The sequence below is a fragment of the Macrobrachium rosenbergii genome, chromosome 55, assembly GCF_040412425.1.
Source record: "Macrobrachium rosenbergii isolate ZJJX-2024 chromosome 55, ASM4041242v1, whole genome shotgun sequence".
Lineage (NCBI taxonomy): Eukaryota > Metazoa > Arthropoda > Malacostraca > Decapoda > Palaemonidae > Macrobrachium > Macrobrachium rosenbergii.
In genome coordinates, this window is record NC_089795.1 from 53,771,948 (window position 1) to 53,795,815 (window position 23,868).

Below are 23,868 nucleotides of genomic sequence, written 5' to 3' on the forward strand. Positions count from 1 at the left end.
GAGGAAGACCTTCCTCTTCTCTCTGGTCTTTTGCTCTGAAGGAGGATCTGATGCTGACCACTTTGAAGGGCTCCTGAAAGGAGCCTTCTCCTTCTTGGCGTAAAGGGACGGCAGGTCTGATCCTCTTCGATGACTCAAAAGGTCCTGTGTCTTTTTTCAGATAACTAGCGAGAAATCTCCTTCACCAAATTTTGAGGAAAAAGGTGAGGAGAAAAGGGAGCAACAGAAGAGAGGATCTCTGAAGAGGAGACACAGACTTCGTGGAGGAAAGAGCTGAATACTGACCTCTTCTTCAGAATAGCAGCTCGAATAAGTGCTGGCGACTTCCGCTGAACCGTCCCCTCACTGCTTTGTCCAAGCAAGACAAAACACTCACGAAGTCATCCATACACAGGAATTCGGGATCCCAGTCCTGTTGGCCAAAGCTCCAAGAGACCAGTCCATAAAGTTGAAGACTCCACAACTCTAAAAAGACCCTTGAGGAGATGGTCCATTTCACTCATTCCCCAAGTCGCCTCGCTGAAGAGGGAAAGTCTCCTGAGGAGCTCAACCAGATTAGAGAAATTCCTGCCAGCTGATGTGGGAGCCCCAACCCCATAGGCTCCTTTGGTCCATACCACATTCCTTGATTTTCCCAAAAGTTTCAAAGGAGGGAAAGAGAAAACCGCCTTGTTGCATCCTTCTTAGATTGCATCCACTTCGACTTTTAAAGGCCTCCTCTCATCGAAATCGTAGGGGCACATCTTGACAACCAAGAGGGTCTAGTTGACTTGGTGCTGTCCCACAAAGATCCCGGAGAAGGAGGGGCATGACAAAGAGAATCTCCAAACTCCTGAATCAGAACCGGCCAACCGCTTGTAATCCAAACCCAGCTGCCCTTAGGAGAATCTTCTTCTGAAACTTCTCCAAAGCAGCAGGCGAGGAGAGAAGGCTTTAAGAGAAGAAGAGCGCCTATCAGGCGGGCGAGCCTGGAAGGAGAAGCACACCTGTCCAACGAAGAGTCTACCAGGAGAATGGCGCTGACACCGGAGGGCGCCTGACAGGAGAGGGGGTCCTGTCCACTGATGAGAGCTTCCAGAGAGGAGGCCCCAAACGAGGGCGCTTGTAGGGATGCGCCTGCCGGAAGGGGGGAGCTTGGAAGATGATTTGAGCAGCCTGCCCAAAGGGAGAAGTACAGTGAGGCGAAGTGCGCTGGAAGGAGAGGCGCTTCTCCATGATCAGCGCTGAAGAAGTGCGCCTGCTGGGAGACTGCGCTGTTGCGAAGAGCGCCCCACAGACGCAAGAAAACTTGCTAGAAGAAGGAAGTTTGGCAGGAGAAGAGCGACGAGTTGAAGAAGAGAGTTTCCTGAACTTTGACAGGAAGAAAGTCATCCTTCCTACGAGAAGAGGTGTCCTAGCAAGAGATCCAACAAGCGCCGATAACTGCTCCTGGAGGCCGACACAAAATCTTTCTTCGTTTAATCCTTCACCCCTGCTGGAGAGGAGGAGGGGGATTCACGAGCTCTCTTCCTGACAATAGGAGAATCCTCCGAAGCGCCAGGGCTCGAGTCCAAAAGCTCCCACTCTAGAGCCTTCCAGATCTCTTCAGAGGGCGCGACTCAGTCAACTCCAACCACGCCTCGGAGAAGACGCACAGACGAACGCAGAAACACTTCTCTTCAGGATGCCTTTTTCTATGGCGATCCAAGGCAGCCTGGGACTAAATTCACAGGATCTGCCAAGCGACGCCCTGATCGTTGGGGATGCTCTACATCCTCCTCCCCGCGTTTTTCGACATTCCTCCTCCACTGGTCCTGGGAGTTTGGAAGAGGTCTAGGCCTAGGGAGCAATGCGTGAGCCGATCAGACGCCCCTCCACTACACTGGGGACACTGCACATATCACTGTCACCTTACCTCCTCTTCATCGCATTTAGTTGCGATTTCATACGGCTAGTTCCGCTTTCATCGCAGCTTATTTCAGAGGACGAATCCACAGGTTCGATGAAGGGAGAAGGGCTGAAACCAAAGGATTAGAGAGTCTACTGGGTTAATCTCTAAATCGTGGTTTCAGCAGAGCGAGACTACTCGAGCTTCTGGAGGAAGCCTCCTAACTCTATCCTTTTCAAGCTTCTTCAGATAAGAAGACAAACCTTCCATTCTTGATCAGACAATTTTCACACTCTTTTGCACCTATTGTCCAAGAACAATCATTCCCCTACACTCATACATACAGTGTGAGGGTTCACCGTAAGCTTTGGCAACCTCACTCTTACATTCTTGCCTAGCACACACACGGAACACAGGCGAAACATTAACGTCAGACATCTTAATGAACAATCTAAAAGCAAATCCAAAAACAGTCCACAATAGCGTGATACAAACCAAAGATCCAATACGTCACCAAAATCAGGCTAAACAGATCCTCAGCAAGCAGAAAACTAAAATCAAAGCAGGAGGAACTAACAACAGATGTTGCCGGAACCAGCGCACAGAGAAAATCTGATTAGAAAACGGAATGGTTCCTATTCCCCGCCACCCAGCGCGGTATGGTTGATCACCTGATCCTACCCAAAGCGCAGCCGCGAAGCTTAAATTTGGTCGGGAACGCCGTGGAGACTATAGAAGTATATATCTGACGGGTAAGTTGCATGTACAAAACTGCCATATCATACAGACCATCTACAAACGTCTACCAGAGTCCCCTGGTAATCCCTCTACCCTGAGCATACGCCTGGTCTGGGTCGCAGACCAAATCCAGAGCATAGGCTTCCGTGGTCGGGAAGAGACGGGATAGTAAACATTCCTGATTCTGAACACTGGTCCTGTCCTATCCCCGGTTCCCAGAAAACTCCAAGGAGAAAGAGGGGACAGGTGAGAGATGCCTAGCACCCTTGCCATACCTGACGGAGGCTGAAGCCCCGAAAGGTGAGTAAGGCCATGGCAGTGGTCAAACCGTGTTTACAGAGGTCACACAGGTCTGGGAAAGCACTCCCGTTCATGAAAACATGGATGGGGCCCATCCCAAAGACATGCTACAGTCTTCCTAGAATCAGATTTCTCTACAGGAGAAGAAGACTGGATGGGGAATTCCCTCTAGCCTTTCCTAGGTGAGCGGACTGGTAGGCCAAAGTCTCTAATCTGGGAGTGTTACACCATTCATGTACAGAAGCGTACAGGAGCAGACAGGGGTTGAGAGATAGCCGCACACTCTGAGCTCACTCTCTCTGCTTGGTAGGGTCCGGGTCTGTAAACTGGAAACCCTTACCAGACTGGGAAGGATTCCCAAGGCTGGTACTGTTGTGGGGGTCTGTGGAACCCTGGGCAGCATTTGCTTCCATGCCAGATTGACAAATCAAGAGTTGCAGTACTGGTAGTACCACTAGCGAGAGATCCTGTAGCCTTCTCCGTGGAAGAAGGTTGGGTTCTGTCCCTAAATATCAAAATTTTAATGTGGCCTATTTCAAATACTATCAGACTATGTTTATGACATATGGCTTGACATACCTACATATATTACATCACAAATGAGTGGTATGCTATTCACCAATTATGGGTTTGTCACTACTGCTGTACTTTTAACATCCCACTGTTACAAAACCTAAAATGGGAAGATGCATCTTCTCTTACCTAGTCCAAAAGCAGATGCTGAATGATGTACTGTACTCTCCTTTATGTATGCAAATCTAGCAGGAAAATTAATTCATATAAAGAAAATTTTATATTTATATATATATATATATATATATATATATATATATATATATATATATATATTATATATATATATATATATATATATATATATATATATATATATATATATATATATATACATATACACTGTATATACAACATACATGATGGTGTAATTGCCTGTACACAAGATCTGTGAGCTGAAGTGTAGGTGCAGTTTCCTCTGACAGTTTATATCCAAGTGGAGCAGTGACCATTTCCCAACGATAGGACGTAATCTCCCCATCATCTGTACTACTTGAGCCATCAATGATTACTCCAGAGTTTGGGAGCTTAATTTCTTGAGATGGAGGAATAACTACTGCCTTTGGTGGTTGATTAATTCTTTTAGCTGAAGTGTTAGGAATACAAGCTATTAAAAGCCATCTAATAGTATAAAAAACAATGTTATATATATGCACTAAAACTTCAATATCAAACGGAAAAGTAATACAGTACATTGAAATTATATCTATCAATAATATAACTCAGTATATTACATAATACTGTAAATGAAAGAGTAACATACGAGGCAAAACAGTCACACTCCCAAATGCATCTCCGTGAGCACCAGGACCCGTTACATTCACTTTGAAAATATATACACCTTGTACTAAATGGGACAGTGTAATGGTCTGACTGTTGGCATCACTCAAATATCCACTGTCATCAGTTTCTGGGTGTTTCACTAGAATCCACTTATATTTGTATTCTGAAGAATCTGTATAAAAATACACAATAATTCCATATATTTGTATAGTATTATCAAAATGATGCTTTAATTCATAGTACAGTCTGAAATAAGACTCTATAAACACTGAATTCTCAAAGAAAACATTTTGATTGGTGGAATAGGTACTTGTGCATCAGTGTTACATCATGAAAGAAAGTTCTTTAATGTGGCATTATAACCCATTAAATAAAGCATAAGTAAATTATTATTATTATTAGTATTAGTATTATTATTATCATTATTAGTATTATTATTATTATTAATCATTATTAATTATTATTATTAATTACTACTACTACTACTACTACTACTACTACTACTACTACTACTACTACTACTACTACTACTTAGCAGCACTGTTACCACTGAGAAGATCTTACCAAAAAAACCAAATGTATACAGTACCTCATATATATTAAGAAATATCACCGAAGCTATTATTTTGAATAATCCTCAAGTCTCTAATTATAGTTGATTTAGTGATACAAATTAACACAGTGAAAGCAAACAATTAAAAGGAAATATTTTATCTAAGTATATTTTCAACAATTGATAATACAGTACATAGCAATGTGCCAATGGATGAAGAATAGGTAAAACAAAACAAAACAATACATACCTCCAATAGCATAAGCTGATAAAGTTACTCTTTTTTCATATGTCTGGCTCCCAGTTGTAAGATACACCGTCTTATTATTAACACTGACGACAAGTTTTTTATCTGGCTTGGGTGAGGTGTTTCCAGTCTCTGGAGTAGAAGGAACAGTATCGGTGGTAGATATTATTGTGGAAAACACAGTGCTGGTAACATAAGGCAAGGTGGTACTTTCTGATTCATTAGAAGAATTAACTATGGTGGGATGTTCCTTGGAGGACACAGTTGTAGTATCTTTTATAGTGCACTCTCCAGTAACCAACGACTGATGGAACCCTGGAACACATTTGCATAGGCCATCTCTTCGTTTTTCTCCTAAAGGAACACATACCTCATTCTCATTACATTCTTTAAGACCTACTTCGCATCTTCTGTCACTAGAGTCTGATGAAACTGCTAAAACATTTTCACTCACATCATCAGAATTAATTATACTCTTCATGGCAGCACTTCCATTTCCACTGAAAATAAAACAAAGAATCAATTGCTTGCTAAAGAATAATCCCAAATACATATCTAATTTACACTGTACTGTTAATACCTGGAGTCCTTAATGACCAATTAGCAATGTAGAAAAAGTGATATGACAAAATCGTGCAACTCTACACTCTTGAAAGTAAAATCAACAAATAACAATCAAATACTTTCACGTATATTTTAGAACGGTGAATCTAAAAAAGGTGTAAAATATTAAACTTCTGTTTTGAAACACAATCCATTATCATCATCACATCCCCATTAATCTCCTTCATAATATCCCTATATCTGAGTTCTGAGTGTGCCCAGGTTCACTAGTGTTTTGTTTGTAAAACAGAAAAGGTAGTCTATTCATCTTGATTCAGAGGTATGTGTCAACCACAAAACCTGATTCTCTGTAAACCTGTGGTAGTGTTACTAGCTCTACTCTCATTCACCTTTGTTTATTTTGTAGGATCATGCCATAAGAGGCATATATAATATGTATAACAATGCAAAATCCTGTGTGAAGCAGAATCACAAAATTTCTAACTTTTTCGAATGTAATATAGGTGTAAGACAAGGTGAGAATCTTTCCTCATTACTTTTTGCCATCTACCTAAATGATTTTGAGTTTTCTTAGGCAGGGGTATAATGGGATGGATATGTGTTCAAGGGAAATAAATGAAAATTGTTAGTACTGATATAGAAATGTTTTTATTATTTATGTTTTTACTTTATGCTGATGATACTATTTTAATGGCTGAATCCCAAAGGAATTATAAAATGCCTTAAACAAAGTAAAAGAATATTGTGATACTTGGAACTTCAAATTAATGTTTCAAAAAACTAAAGTAGTTGTATTTTCTAGAGGAAAAGTTAGAAATGTCCCGAATTTTAAATATGGTGAGGAGAGCATCGAAATTGTAGATGATTATGTTTACCTTGGTACTACGTTTTTTAATTATAATGGTAAAATGGATAAAGCTATTAAGAAACAAGTCATTCAAGCACGAGCATTATTTAGTATGTTAATTAAATGTAAAAACTTGAATTACCCATTGATATCAACTGTGATCTATTCGATGCTCTAGTTGTACCAATTTTGACTTACGGTTGTGAAATATGGGGTTACCACAAACTAGATCATGTTGGAAACATTTCACAAGAAGTTCATGAAAATCAGCTCTGTGTCAACAAGCGAACAGCAAACTGCATGGTATATGGGGATCTTGGCAGATTCAAAATTGAAATATCTATTTGCAAACGGATGATTGGATTTTGTTTGAGAATTGTAAAATCAAAGGCGTCTAAATTGTCAAATGTTTTTTATCGTTTTTTAGAATTCTGTACGAAGTCGAATGAGTATAAGTCTAGTTGGATCCATAAAATTAAAACTATCCTTGATTCATGTGGTATGTCAAATATATGGGAACATCCAGAAAATTTCAATCACACGGATAATAAATAGCCTAGAAATGAAACTCAATGATATAGAGAGACAACAGTACATGCAGAAGTAGAAAGAAATATATTGTGTAGTAATTATAAACTTTTAAGACTGAATTTGGCCAAGAAAAGTATATTATAAATTTAGATATACCAGAAAGAATTGCCTCAGTAAATATAGGTGTGGTACCCACAAACTTCCTGTAGCAACTGAAAGATATTCTGGCAGGAGAATCAGCACTTGCAGACTATGCAACAGCACTGAAGTTGGGGATGAATATCATTATGTTTTAGTTTGTCCTGTGATTAGAGAAATAAGAGAGAGATACTTTAAGCCCTACTATTGTAGAAGACCTACCACTTTTAAATTTAATCTGCTCCCAATACAAGTAGTGCTAGAGAATTGAAAAAGACTTGCAAAGTTTGTTAACCTTATAATGTCTTTAGTTTAGATTTAATACTTCCTAGGATTTTTTCATTATTCTGGTATTATTTTCTAATGTATGTACTTTCCTTTGTCAGAACACTTTTATGCTTTAAATATGTACTTGCTAAATATATGTGTACATAAAATATAGTTGTAATCTATTGGTCTCTTCTTTTTGTAGTTTTGGTGTAAAATATATATATTTGTGTAATTTTGTAATTCTCATACTCCGAAGGGTCGATAGAATAAAATTTTATTTTTTTGCCTTTTGCCTTTGTTAAACTCTTTCATTGTCAATCAGCTCTTTTAACATTAGTGCACAGTAAAAGTTAAAGCAGTGATTTGCACAATCAGCATGCACTTTCCAGTTACCAAGATCACCTGGATCTCTAGCTTCAAAAAGCACAGCTATTTGTAAGTAGTTTATCCACAGAAACTAGCCATTCAGCAATGTTGTTTATTATTGTTTTGGTGAAGGTTTTTCTGGTTAAGGTTTGCTGCTAATTAGCTAATGCATTGTTACCTAGTTAGCACTTTTTTATTTACTGCAACAAAGATAGTGTACCGTATATTGTTTTTGCTTTGAAATTTTTAAAGTATTTTTTGGTATATTTACAAGTTCATTACAGTCAAACCCCACCCATTCACGGTTCAGTATGCACAGAGTCACCTATTCATCGATTTTTCTGTGGAACATGACTCCAAATTATTCATTTTGTTCAAAGCATATTTAAATATTTAGAAACAGTACTTAACTGTTCCCTGTGCTTGAGAACGTACCAATGTTACCCATATCTACTGTATACATTAAAAAAAACTGTAAGGCTTGAATATTGCATGAAAGAAAATGTATGCACCTCAATATAGGGGTAATGGATTAGTTTTCACCTTGGTAAGACTAACAGTTATAGGAGTGTTCACGCATAGCTGTAAGCCATATATTTTTAAGGGTAATTTTGCAATGTTGTAAGATGACTTTTAAATATTAAAGTTCGTGCTCTGATTATTTAGAGTACATCCTCACCTTATAGTGAAGTCATACACTTCTTTGTGGATCGGGTTGCAGCTGCTCACGGTTATTGTACCACTAATCCAGTGCCAAATGTATTTCTTTACTGACTTGCTAGTTGGAATAGCCATTGTGTAAGTATTTGGGGGACGCAGTCCAATTCCTGGTGTGTGCCCTGCTAAGAAGAACAGTACGTTAAAGCCCTCCTTACTGAAGGCTTTAATGGTAGTGTCCTCGTATCTTGAAGGACACTCACTATCTCTGTTAAGGCAACGGCCAAGGTTAGTCTTCTTTCTGTATATGGGGGTTTTCAGGCCATTGTCAGTTTGGCAGAATGAGGATGTCCATGAATGGCAGCTGACTGTTGCTACAGAACTCAACTGTGTAGTTTAAAGAGCTGTGTTCTAGGAATGCATGGCAGAGCATTTCTACTTCATTCTCGTCCTTGGACTGTACAAATATACTGTCTATACTGTCAATATAACGTGCATAGATGCATAGTTTTTGGATGTGGGAAAAAACTCACTCCTCTACTACACTCATATAAAAATTGGCAAAAAGTACTCCTAAAGGTAAGCCCATCGCAGCACTCCTTTTGCCTATGCATGTGGCCCTTTTAAGTGGAAAAGGAGCCTTCTTTGTGCATATTTCAAGAAGGGCCTGTAGGGACCCTTCGAGATATTTATCTGGGGAGTGGAGGGGTCCTTGTAGATACAGGAATGTTGGTAAATCAAGATTCAATGTCCAGAGATGCAATACTGTAGTTCCAATTCCAGGGATGCACCTGATCTTTCCTAAGACCTCTGCTGATGAATGGAGGCTGTGATGGTTGGGCATATAAGGCATGAGATTCTGACTGAGGCATTTAGCCAAACTATAGGTAGGTGCAGGGTTTGTCTGATATTAAGGCATAAAGTGTTCCCGGCTTTATGGGTCTTGACATTCCCATACATGTACCCTAAACTGTGGTCTCCAGTCATGGGCGGGAGGTGTGTGGCATTAGCAACTACACTGACGACTTCAATTATCCTATTTGCGAGGTAAGTTCATTTCAAATAATCTATTGCACACAAAAACTTTTGTACTTAAGTATAACCAAACAATAATCACCTGGTCTCCATTCCAGTTTCTTGATCTTCACTGGCAACATTTCGAACCTTTACCACGTATGTTCCACTCCCTGGGATGACCTGGCAATCCTTGGCACTGTTACAGACTAGATTAGCACAGCTATTATCATGTAAAATAGCTACATGACAGCTTCTGCTCAAACAGCATAAACGGGTACAAGATTCAATATCAGTGGCATTACCCATGTGCTCATACTTCCCTGAAAACATTAGGTACAATTAATCATTCTAATCCCACTATTAAGTTAAAAACAGGTTCTAAGATATATAAACACCTTACTCTTAATAATTCATAAAAACTTAATTATTTAGGTTGTAAAATTCTTAGAAATCAGCCTTCTGCTTGAAGGACCTTGCTCACCTTTTGTAATACAGTGCACAGGGAACTTAATATTTATACATAACTATCATGACATATTATTATTATTAAAGTAGTTTAACCAGACCACTGAGCTGACTTTCAGCTCTCATAGGGCTGGCCCGAAGGATTAGATTAAAATACCAGGTCTAGGCCTAAGGCCAAGCACTAGGACCCAAGTAGGTCATTCAGTACAATGATGAACGAATTAAAATGAAATTAAAAACTGCACATAGGCACATGCTCTCATACTAGAACACATACATACAATAAATACATTTACTCATACACACTAAAAAGGTATATTAAAATTCAGAATACAGTATATGTTAAGTAATATTTTAAAATTGTGTGTTTTTTTTTAAGTTAAGCGACCGTTACACACCAAAGCAGTCCTTACTTAACATCAGACCACAGTCAAGGATTATGTATCACCCTTTACACATTCTCAACACTCACTGTTTTCTCACTAGTCAGTTAAGTTTTGCTTATCCAAGATTTCTAAAAGGAAATAAGTTCAAAGCAAGTATAACTCCACACAGTGGCTGGTCTTTGGACAGTAGAATCAAGGGTCTGCAGAGTCCTATATCTAACAGACTGATTAATAAACTTCCAGAAAGAAACCAACCATGCCAGTAATAGGCAATTGTGGATGGTTTGAAGTGCATGGCATCTGATATGAAAGACATTACTTCACATTACCCTTAATGGGCATCCACACAAGCTTCAGACATTCAACAAATGAAAACAATTTCCAGTTCTGCCTGGCACTGGCAGTTCATGCATCTGGGATCCACCAGCCCTCTAGTGACAAACTGGCTCACTGTTTGTGTGTCTGTCACTATATAAACATCAAACAGATTTCTCTCCAATCTCATCATTTTTACACTACCTTTCATACAAATAAACTTATAATATTCACAATTTTTGATTACTTGAAAATATGCTAGTGCCACCTTTCTCTCCTTACTACGTTCCAGCCCCTAAACTTTTCGGTTCCCTGCAAAGGAAAGTGTGATGAGTTGCCAAGTCCCAGTAAAAAAAACAAATAACAAATGTTTTGGCCTAAAGGAATGGTGTAACATTTTAGAATTACTTTAAAATAATTTACCGGAGGCTTGCAAGATGCCTATGCCCGATAAACAAAAATAATTCGCAAATGTTTGGCCTAAAGGAATGGCGTAACATTCAAGAATTACTTTAAAGGTAATTATTTACTGGTGGCTTGCGAAAAGCCAATGGCCAATAAACAAATCCTAAAGCAAAAGTCTGGCCTAACGGAATGACATAACATCCAAGAATTACTTTTAAATAAATCACTTACCAGTGGCTGGGCACAGCCTATGCCTGGTAAACAAATCATGAATGCAAAAGTTTTTGGCCTAATGGAATGGCGTAACATTCAAGAATTACTTTTAAGGCAATTATTTACCTGTGACTTGCCATAGCCTGAGCCCAGTAAACAAAACATAAATATAAAAGTTTTGGCCTAAAGGAATGGTGTAACATTCGAGAATTACTTTTAACACCAAACTGTTACCAGCTTGTTGATGAATCTAAATCAAGGTAATAATAAAAAAAAGACAAGACTCATCCTGAAAGACCCCTGCTCAAAGGGTATGAAATACTCGTTCCGGTGGTTGTGTAATACTACCAAAATCCGGTGATATAACTGGAAAATAAGAATAAGCTGCTGTAAGCGCTCAATGTTTAATCGAGCATGGCAGAAAAAGAATGAGGTGGTTAGCTAAGGCGTTCCTAATATTACCATTAGGGGACAGTACTGTGCACCTAAACTAAGCAATCGATGCACTACCTGGAAAATTTGAATTTAGGCTGCCATACGTGGAAAACTAACAGCTATGTAATTACTGAGTAAGTCAATTATGTAAAACTAGAGATTTCACGACAGGTGACGGAGGTATTGTTGCCATACTTTTTGCTTTATCTGATCTATTGTAGTGTATTTCATTATAAGTTTAGTCGACTATGATTACCATGCATATTATAACAGTACACAAGAGAATGTTTTATAACTGTTGATGTTTCATCTCTAATCACTGTAAAAATATTTAAAAAACAAAAGTTCATGTAGGTAACACTCAACATTCTACTCTCATCCCAGCCAGTTTAAGTGCCTGTGAAGTGTTGTCCCCAAGCTCGCTCGCTCTCTCTCTCTCTCTCTCTCTCTCTCTCTCTCTCTCTCTCTCTCTCTCTCTCTCTCTCTCCCTCCCTGAGATAAGAGAAAGATTGATTTTTAATGCATACGTTTTGTACAGTAGTTTTATAGATAAACGTGATGTTACTTTGTCCTTCATATTTTTGTATTTTCCATGCTATATATTTACAAGTTCTTGCATTTCAATAAATGCAGACTGGAAAATAAAATGAAAATAATTAGCAAATATTTCAGATACTGTACAGTATGCTCTATCATCCAAAAACACTACAGTACAGTAATATCAATTTAAAATACATCTTACATTACCCTTACAATTTTGAGAGAGAGAGAGAGAGAGAGAGAGAGAGAGAGAGAACTGAGGTGTTTATGTACATTGGTAAGCTTTTTTGTGATTTTGTGGGATTTCAGTTTAGCCTTTTACTATTGATATTTTGCTGTTTACATTAATATTACTTGAATGAAAATCAGTAAATAATTTTTTTACCATAAAAAATGTATTTAGTTACAAAAATAAAATGAAAATACAGTAATTAGTGAATATTGCTCTATGAAAAATTTTGCGAATTAGTGAAATTTCCTCCATGGACAAGGAATACTGTAATGCGTTCCACAAAAATCTGCAACTAAATGAAATGTGGAAATGTGGAAATGTGAAACGCATAAAAATGGAGGGCACTGTATTCACACCCTTATCACTTTCAAGTTTGTATGTTATTTTATGGTTAATTCATATCCTTTCTGTATAAGGTTATATTCTTAGTTTTTTCAGTGTATAAAGTATAAATATGAGCACTTTTACTTTGAGTAAGAAGTGTATTTTGTATACTGTATCATTCTACTTTACTTGTGTTTGAGTATATTCTTCTACTTTACTTTTGTTACATGTTACGACGATTGTATATCTGCTATTCAAAACTATGGAAACCTATGCATACTATTTGTGTAATATTTTCCTGTACATTTACTTTTTTGAATCTAGCATGTCTTGCCAATTATCCACAAATTATGAGGTTGACTGTAATGTTTTTCAAGTACTGATGTATGAAAACCACCTCCATAAAAACTATTGATAACTGTGTCTTAGGACTAGTATTAACAAGCTATAGGGTTTCTAGCTTAAAGATATTTGTCTTTCTTTTTGGTAAGTATATACAGTATATACAATACAGTACTGGTACTTATTTTGATGGAGCTCCTTGTTAATAAAGCTGTCATTCTAAAACTAAGAAGAACAATTACATTCAATAGAAATAACGTTTAATCCTCACTTTTATGTGTTCGTGCCACTGGTTATGGCAATTTTTATGAGGTTTTATCACAGATTCTTTATTAGCTTATTAGCACCAGCACTAAAAACTGTCTTTGAAGTCATGGCACTAATTATTTACAACAAAGTCAATGAAAATAAGACATTATAAATACTGTAAAACACACACACAAGCACAAGCTGAATTCACTACCATGAACTAACACTACGACACGGCCAAATGCTGGAACTAAAGCATCATTTGCTACAACAATAATTTTTATATTTTGAAGCATTTAAATCGTTTTATTCTGTGTACACATCACATTGATTTAGCATTTTTCTATTGATTTTTGTAGCTTTAGGCTGGGACTGAATACTGCAACTGATTTTCTTTATGGTATTTTAACATTTTTTGCTGAACAATGTAAAAATGCATAAATGGATGCAAATCTATTTTTCTTTTTCCCTTTAATTAAAAAAAATGCTATATAACACTGAAAATGCCCAATGTCGAAATGATGTAACTGGAGGCATTACTGTACTATAATTGTTTAATAAAGCTCATAAACCCTATGAATAATAATAAAAAAAAACATCAAAAAATTACTAATGGAAAATGAAAGCCTTCAGCGCTTCCAAGTGACTTCGTCAACTGTACTACAGTATACTATATACATGCATACTCATAGAAGCATATATATATATGGTGTGTACATAGAGACATAAAATAATGGTTAGATTATATTTCAAAATCGAAAAATGTTAATTAAAATCGCTAATTACATGCCACTCTTCAGTAATCAACCCCTTTGAAGTTCTTACAATCTTCCACAACAATTCCAATTCTGTTGGACAATTAATATTTTTTCTTCTTGGGTGGGGTGGATGCCCTGCAAGTATCTGGCTTATGACTAATTGAGTGTTTGGCCCTTTTCAACACTTGTAAAAAGACCCATTTGTTGGGATGGCATGAAGTAATGCTTGCTCAGAGATAATTATACCAGCCTTATACAGAATTATTCGTACATGAGAGAAAATCAATAACATGCTAGTGCATATTCCATTTTTGCTGGAAAATGGCAGCACTCTCTCCCAATAAAATCACCCTCAGAATACTGGATGACTGGATCTGGTTCCTAAGGCATAATTTCTTACAGTTCTTCAAATGCATTAATATTTTTGGATGGAACAAAGCTAGTGCTGGAAGCATGCAAAATTTTGAGAGTGAACTCAACATCATTTTTACATTTTACTTGTAATCTATCTGATTGTAGCTTGCAATACAGGTACTGTATATGTTTTGCAACAAGATAACAAGACATACACTGTATACACATGGAGCAGTTCTACTTGCAACTTGATCATGTACTGCAAAAGCTCATAAAAGTGAGCTGGTGCAACTTTGAGTGTTCCACCACAAAGCCAATCTGCTTAGTTTTCCAGGAGTTTGATGTTTGTCACTGTAGAAAAAATCAATAAATGTTGATTTAACTGGTACACCATCATAGAGCACAAAATCCTCATCAGAAGTGGTCATTTTATGGTCATAGGGAATGATCATCTCTATTAGGTTGTTTAGAATAGGAATCTTCCTATTGCACACCTAATATGGTTGCTGGATAGCAAATTCATAGATATTCCTTCTGGTATGATCTCTACAACCTGAGTGATGGTTTTTTGGACATTTTCTTGAGTATTTACAGCTTTCCCCTTAATTTTGTTCCATAGTAATAAAACATTTTGCCAATTACTATCTGGGGTGTAGTTAAGTTGATGAAGTTAACCAACTTATTCTTTGTACATTATTACTTTAGATTTGCAGTTTTCATGCTGATGGCATTTACATTCATATACTGTAAAATGACACAAGATGACATTTAACACAGGCGTAACCAACAAGACGAGAACTTATCTAGACCATACTACTTTAAATAAAATTCATGAGGGGGAGTAATGTCAAGGTAAAACTAAATTTGGACTGAATTTAAATGTGCCGAAAATTTTGCTAATACATTCATTTTTACCTGATGCTCAATGATGTTTTGGCACTGATGAATCAACATTTGATAGTTTGACAAATATTTCTGTTTCAGTGTTGATTACTTCTAATGATTGTTTACTAGCTGGGTGATTGTATATCTTATAAAAGTTAATATTATTACATATTTTATAATTTGGTTTTTGTTTTCTGACTTTAATATTCATTCAAATTCTCAGGAAAAATTCAATTAGTTTTTCTGATATACAATGTGCATATTTTTATGCACACAGTAAATATATGCTTCAACATGTGACCCAGTTGTTTGAAGTGGAAATTGTCCTGGTGGCAGTTGTCCCGGGTGGCAGTTCTCCATGATGACAATTCTCCAGAAACCGACAAAGTGATATGGCCCAAAACCTGAGTGAGGGTATAGAGAGCCTCTCTCAAGTCAGGAAAGGATCAGGGTACCATGAGGAAAACATCTCAACAAATCTCAAGCACTGGGTGCAAAAGTGTAGTTACCTGTACCTAGATGCTGCTATGGAAAAGCATTGGTGAAGAAAAAGTCCAGTCACTCTGCATTCACACATCCAGGCTTACACAAAGCAAAAGTACTGTGCAAGATACTTGTCTTTTCAAACGGAGCTGGATGCCTACACATTTTCTCGATCAGCCACCACAGGTCCCAAGAGAAGGTATCCAGGGGATTGTGGCCAACATTTTCATATAGAATGAGGTACAGGTTGTCTATCTATGACAGACACCTGCCCTCTTTACCTGGCAAATTGAGAACTTCCTCTCACAGGTAGAAAAGGACCCACACCTGACTTCATTGTCTCTTGTACAAGTAGGAAGACTGATGTCCTCCTCAAAGAATCCACAAGCTTGTCTGGTTGCCTCACAAAGCCAGAAAGAAATCATGTTCCAGGATCCCTCCTTCTTATGCTTGCCTGTACCAATGAAAAGGTGCCAAAACTCTTGACAAAGAGCATGCATCCTTTTCGGGATGCTTTTATCCATGGCTTGCACCATGGATAAAAGCACCCCATGCATGTCACTGCCAATAAAATCTTGAAGAGAGGGGATTGACACACACTTGAATCTCTTGTTGGGAACAAGTCTTTCAGGTGTGCATCACAGCCTTCCTTTGATGCATCTACGTATGAACAGATAATCTCAGGAGGAGGCGAATTAAACTAAAAAGTTCCTGACGTCCAGCCACTACATCACATACTCCCTAATTTCTCTATTCAAGGATATGAGTTTAGAGGTGAAATCTTATGGAACTGACCAATGATACTTGAACTGCCACTGAATCACGCACAGATGACCCACCTGTGCAGCACAGGCCTCTTCAAGGGCGACAGGCGGTCGAAGACAATGTGCCAGAGCCAAGCTGGTTGTTCCTGCCAGGACAAGAACAGCGCTAAACCCTGAGCTTGCACATGGAAGAGTATGACAAAAAGACTGCTGAGGCTATAAGCATGCCCAAGTACTTTGTCTGCTGCTTGGTCATGAGATCAGACATCTCCCAGTTTACCATGATCCCCCAACTTGTGGCAATGAGAGTATGCAGTTTCTCCCCTGAAGCACATGTTTCTCAGAGTATGTCATGTCAAAACTAACCAAGAGTTCAGGTATAATAGCACGCATATGCTCTGTAAATGGGCAACGAGTGAAACTCCTAAGGACAACAGTCACGTCTCCACTTGGGGGGGAGGGGGCCTGAGTTCCGTGGGGGACAAGACTGTTCTAAGAGTCTCACGAGCATGGAGATCTCCCACAAGAAAGAGAGATCTACTCCTTTGAGTCTCAAAATTGGACCATGAGCCAACCTATAACCCTTAATGGCCGAGACTGAGAGAAGTTTATCCCAGCAAAGGAAGATGAGAAAGCTCGCTACCTGCTAATACTGGCTCGGACTGGAGAGATATCCAGTTGATGACACGTCCCACAGAAAACGGACCATTTACCCTGATAAACAGCCACTGAGGATTTGTGCGTGTATCCAGACATCTTCACTGTGCAGCAAAAAAAAGCCCCTCATTTTCAAGAGATGATGGATAGTCTCCAGGTGTGAAGTGACAGCACTTCTACAGCCTGGTGATACCTCTATATGCAGCTGACCCAGAATGTTGTGTCATGGGGGAATCTCTCTCGGAACAGTGGATAACAGAGTTAGCAGGTCCAGAGACCACTTGGTACGTGGCCATTTGGGTGCCACCAGAGTCAGTCTGAGATTCAGGATGATCAATGCTCTGTTCAAAACCTGTCGAATCAAGCAGAATGGCAGAAAGGCGTACACTACTACTAGGTTGCCCCGTAGGTATTGGAAAGTGTCCTCCATAGCTGCCTAAGGGTCTCACACACTATCAAGGAAAGCACCAAAAGTTTTCTGTTGTGCCGAGTGACAAACAGATCGATACCGAGGTGTATAGATCATTCTGTCCCTATCACCTACCTCAGGTGGCTGAGCTTGTCTGCTATTACATTCTGAGAACCTGGAATGTACCTGGCAGACAGCTGTACCAAGTAAGCCACTGCCCACTCATGCACCTGCATCAAAAAGACAAATTAACCCTCCTTCCTTGTTGACAAATGCCATTATCATAGTGTTGTCACTCATTACCACCACGTAGTGCCCCATCACTTGATCCTGAAACTCCTTAAGTGCCAACAAGGCTGCCTTAAATTCTAGGATGCTGATGTGGAGGTGCCTGTTGTTCTGATCCCACACACCTGACACCAACAACTCCAGGTGTGTGCCCCATTCCTCGTTGGATGCATCCAAGACCATAAGCATCTCTGGAGGGGGAACCCCTAGTGTAAGGTTCCTGTCATCTAACCACCACACTTCCTCCTTACTTCCTCTGTGAGAGGAAATGGAAGGAAAGGAAGGCCTCTCACCAGAACTCCTTCAACCTCCACTGCAGAAAGCAGGGGTGAAGCCGCCCATGAGGGAACAGCTTCTTAGACGACAACAGTTGACCTAGTGCGACTTGCCACTGCAGAACAGGTTGTTCCTGATGAGACAGGAACTTCTCTGCTACCTCCCTGAACTTGCTGTTGCAAGAGTCTGAAGGTAACACTCTCACTAATGCCATGTCTATCAGCATGCCCATGTACTTCACCCTCTGCTTGGGAGTGACATCTGCCTTCTTGTAGTTTCTCACCACACCCAGGCATGACAAAAATCAAGGAGCTGATCTCTGTCCTGCAACAACTGCAGCTATGAGCTCATCAGGACCTGCCACTTGCCAAGATACCTCAAAAGATGTATCCTGTGTGAATGGGGCAAAGCTGAAACCAGAATGAACATTCACTTGAAAACTGGAGGGGTGTCAAAAGCCCGAAACAGAGTGGCCTGAATTGAAAGGCCATCCCCGAGGGTAAAGTGGAGGTAGTTCTGAGAGGTTCGAAAGATGGGTATTTGGCAGTATGCATCCTTTAGGTCCACCGAAAGCATGAAATCACCCTCTCTAGTGAACGAACAAATTCAATGGAGAGAGGGTGATGACCAGCCTCCAACCACCTGGCGCCTCCTCCACCAAAAAACAGAGGACTTTAAAAGCCTGGAGACCAATCGTACATGTCTTCTGCAATCTTCCTAAGCATCGCATTCACCTCCTCCTGAAAGGCAAGGTCCTTCTGCAAGCTGGGAATGTGTGTGAAACTGGAGCCAGTTTGTAAATGACGGGTGGCGGAGACTCAAAAGGTATATCCTTCTTGCGGAACATCCACTACCTAGGTCTCAACTCCATCACTACTTTCAGCAGCATGCAGGGAGGATCGCCGCTCCTAGCATCCTCCTCCCTTCTTGCCCTTGCCTCCCTTCCGAGCATGGACAGGGGGCTGAAAGGGAAGTGACTCGGGCGTAAAACTCATCCAGCTCTAGGACAGTATCAGTAATGTATGCTTCTGTGGAAGGGATGGGATCAGATAGGATCAAGAATGATCCCAGTCCTGGCCCCCAGGCCTGTCCAGCTCCCAGCTCCCGGTAATTCCAGAAGAGAATGTGTAGGCAACAGTTGAGATTCCTGGCACACTTGACCAGCTTGGCAAAGAGCAAAACTTTGCCAGGTGAGTGAGGCTATGAGCAGTCGTCAACCCGTGGTAATGAAGTCCGCACAGGTCAGGGTAGAGTGGTTCCACTCACATGAACATGGGTGGGGGCTGTCCCTCGAGCGTGCCCCAACCCTCCAGAAAGCTGAAGCTTCTACAGGCAGGGAAGAATGAATGAGGGGCCTCCCCCTTGCTTGGTCTAGGTGATCGGACCAGGTAGGTAGAGTCACCATCCTAGGACCTCTGACCTGCTCTCTTTGCAGAATAGGAGGGGGGGGGGGGGAAAGAGCACACGCATGCTCTCTTTTCACCTGCTCTTACTGAGCCATGCTTTCCCAAGAACCCTGGTTGGACTGGGTACAGTTGCTATCTGGACTAGTACCAGCACACTGGGATCTGAAGAACCCCAGGTAGAGGTTGCACCCTTGCGCTCTGCAAAGGGTGAAGCAGCACTCGTGGTACCGCTAATGAGAGTCCTGTCAGTCCTCTCTACAGGAAAAGGACTGACCGCTGGAAGTCTGGCAAGAATTCCTGCAGGGAGATGAAGCAACCTTCTTATTCCTTCATGTACTAGCTTTGGAAGTAGAAGGTGAGGAGATGACAGCACTCAAAGATGACGATGAAGACTACTCCCTTCTCCTCTTCTTCAACTTCTCCTCCAAAGAGCAGCCAAGGTCAACTCAGAAAACGAATGGAAAAGTACCGCCCCCAGGGCAGATGATGACAACTACTCAGGGCACATCACTGTCAGCATGTGTAGAGAGACAGTCTAAATGGGAGCGATCCAAGAACCAGTGGATTTTATGACCATCAAAGTCATAATGGTCACCATGGAAGTAGTCACAGGAACCACCCTACCAGCAGTATGGTGGTCCAAGAGAGACGAGACACTAGGCTTCCCCTATAGACCCAGAGAAGGCCACAATTCTCTGAGTTGCTCATCCTCCGTTGTACCTGCAAGGAAAGTTGGGTTGGGGGGGAGACTCCTCCCTTTGCCCCAAATGAGAGTGTCTATCAGAGAAAAACTCTCCCTCAAAATGAAAAGAGGCCTCAAGAGAAATGCCAGAGTGAACATCCACTCCCCCTCGATGGCTCTCCAGCGAACATTCACTGGAAGTCAGCAAGGGGGAAACTCCTCCCTTAGGAGTAGTGACAGTGGAAGGAAGTTTTGCCAGAGGAAGAAAGAAAAGTACTGAAGACAACCTTTGGTGTCACCGGCGGAGTCCTGCACTCCGATGAAACCAGGAAGACCTCTTTGTGGTGAACTTCACCCACTGTTCAGACGGCCACACATGGCACCAAATAAGGATTATCTTTTCTGCAAACATGCTTCCTGCACAAGGTGCAAAGAGTGTGAGGGTCCACCTCCACCAATGAAGGGGAACTATTACAGGGTCTGTCCTTCCCTGAACAGCGCCTAACACTTGAGGTTTCCTTGGCTCATATTTATATCAAAGACAAACCACAAAATACTCAACAAGATGCTTTGTTAGTAGAGCATGTGGCAAAAGTCAAGCATCAACTAGACATCTTGACACAAAAGTGGCGAGGAACACAGTGGGGTGCAGATAACCGGTGGGCAGGGCTTCCACTTCCACCTACCTGTTGATAGTAAACTACCTTGTCAGTGAAGCTTACAAGGCCATTCGAGCTTATGTTCGTAAGCTAAGTCCCTATGGAAAGAATGAAGGTTTGTATTAGCGCATGAACAAAAAAAAAAAAATAAGAATAACTAGACTTTTCTGCAGGAGTACCATCAATACTCACAAGAGGTCCAAGTGTTATTTCTCTTGAGGTTACTTACAAGCTATGAGTGTCACCTTGAAATTTTTCAAGTCTTACCTCGTCAACAAGGATCCCAAGGCTGAATCATGGAAACTACTTTAGTAAGAGTTAACGGGGATGATATTCATATTGAGTGATACAGTGAAAAAATTCATGAGAAGGGGACACAAATGTGGGAAGTCCTCTTTCAAAACATGGGGCCGAGACCATTCTGACCCTATCATTTGATGGCTTTTGCTTTGGGAGTTCATCAAAACAATAACAATTTTTAAAGAACAATAAGAGATTCCATAAAAATTGTACCCCCCCAAAAAATCCACACAGAAGAGCATCAGAAAAACATGAATTACAATAAACTGTAGTGGAGACTAAAATACCCATAAAGAGGGAGGTCCACCTATCAGCTCAAAGGCACCTTTTTAATGTTAATAATTCTACACTTGATCTTTTACACTGACTACAAATGAAAAAGCATCCATAAATAGTGACAGGTTTATAAATTACATGAACACAGTGAAATCTAGACTAAGTAAGGAGTCTAACAGGAAATTTGCAGATTAAAACAAAGGGAAGATGATTTTCTAATTCGCACTATATCCAGTTATATTTGATAACAATACAAAAATTCAATTCTTGTACTAACACAAAAATATACAGAATATGTAAGTTTGTAAATACTTCACCTGCTGTCCTAGCTCCAAGCAAAACACTATCTTCATACACATGGACATCAAGTGATGGACATTTCGTCTCAAGTTCCTTAACTAATGATTCATCTAACACCATACAAGTGCTAGGGTACAATAAAGATAAAAATGTGGCACACTGTACTATATTGCTGAAATGTCTTTTATTCTTGGCCATATTAATGTGAGATTTTCAGCAAATCAACATTCTTTCCTGAAAAATAAAACTATATGAGAAAATGAAATGCAAATTTTTATGATAAAATTAATTAATCATACCACAAAGTGTAATCGGCATTCAAAATAAATGAAAGAATAACACTTGGCTGACCTAGATGGACTGTATAATATGACAAACTTTAAATCAATTTGTATTTTTCATAAGTAACAAACCTTCAGTCTTAACATAAGGATAAATTCTCTGGTGCTAGCTGAAGTCCGGTTAAAAATGACACAAGAGTGTCCAAATAATTGATTTTATTATAAAAATTGTTACATTCTGGGATGAATCTTACAAACTGTAAAAGTTAGCTGACTACCACATCGAATGAGGATGGTGAGTTGGTGCTGTCAGAGAAATAACCACTAAGCTGGGTGAACTAAAAGCTATTTAAAAGGGAAAAAGTTTCTAAACACTCGCCTGTTGTGTGATCCTTCCTGGTATGTACTGTTACCAAACAGTGGATCCACAGCAGGGTGTAAAGTCCTCGTACTAGTGGCTCCTGTGCCAGAGTTGAAAGCCCATAACCGACAGTCCAAAACCAAAGAAAATTACTAACTTCAGAGATGAAGGCATGCTCCAATATAGCAAATTTTTAAAGTAATTACTATTTTCCCTAACACAGAAACCTGCAGGTCTTTACATAGGATTTAGTTTGCAGATGTGAGCTGGAGCGGCCGTTTAACTTTCAACAAGGTCATTAACTACCGGCAGTAGGGGGAAAGCCCACCCACTTGCCGGTCTGCACTCCACTTTGCCTTTTGGCTCAAGTATCAGAATGAGGGACAGCTGAGGTGGGCCATAAATATAAAGACCTTCAGGTTTGTTTGTTCGGAAAAATAGAAATTGTAAAAATTCTGAAATGAATGGTTGGTTCTTCCCACCTGGGAATACCTTCCTGGTCTGAAAGAGCTGAGGAGGGAATCCCACACCTCTAGCTTGTGGACATATGGGATGTTTCAACTGCTAGACTTCTGGGCTTAGTAATGAGTTTGCTTTATTACTCTGAAAAAAAAAAAAAAAAACTTGGAAGAACCCAAGAGTGTCAGAGACAATCAGACTTGCTAAAAGGACCAACAGGTTTGTTTTATTGTCTGTCCACTCTCTCCTTGTCTAGAGAGGAGGGGACATGCATCCAAACCATATACACAAGAAGGACAGAATGCCCTCATCATGTAGTCTATAGTCAGATCTCCGTTTGATGACTCCCTCAATGGCTCGTACAGGGTACGAGTTAGGCACCTCCAGATTAGAGACATGTCCCACTCAGGCGGCCTGAGTTCCCTAGGTGGGCAAAACTGTTCTAAGACTTTTGCTGCTACCGTGTCTATCAGCATGCCCAGTACTTTATCCTCTGCTTGGGGGTGAGATCTGACTTCTCAAGATTCACCATGATCCCAAGATCGCGGCAAACAAGGAGTCGATCCCTGTCCGGCAGCAACTGTGAGTGGGAACTTGCCAGGACAAGCTAGTCGCTTCCAGACAATTTTTGCAGATGTATCCTGTGCAAATGGGACGAGAGAAGACTCGTGAACACCTGGGGAGGCCGAGAGCCTGGAAGCAGAGTACTGAACTGGAAGACCATCTCCCGAGTATAAAGCGGAGGTACTTAAGTAGAGGATGGATGAAAATGGGTATTTGAATACGATCCTCAAGTCCACCATAAGCATGAAGTCAGCCACTGATGGAAGCGAGCACGGAGCGTGTCGTTTCCATCGTGAACCAGGTTTGGCGAATGAATCAGTTCAGGGGAGAGAGGTCTATGACTGGTCTC

General features: G+C 40.1%; 1 protein-coding gene across 1 annotated transcript in view; it reads right to left on the reverse strand.

Annotated features, from left to right (window-relative positions):
- Positions 1–23,868, reverse strand: part of LOC136835268 (dyslexia-associated protein KIAA0319-like protein) — a 93,374-nt gene that overhangs the window by 63,506 nt on the left and 6,000 nt on the right. Inside the window, 6 exon segments of the mRNA XM_067098548.1 lie at positions 3,838–3,857; positions 3,859–4,064; positions 4,242–4,433; positions 5,065–5,561; positions 9,552–9,771; positions 21,872–22,088. Coding sequence (XP_066954649.1) covers positions 3,838–3,857; positions 3,859–4,064; positions 4,242–4,433; positions 5,065–5,561; positions 9,552–9,771; positions 21,872–22,052 — 1,316 coding nt within the window. The 5' untranslated portion in view covers positions 22,053–22,088.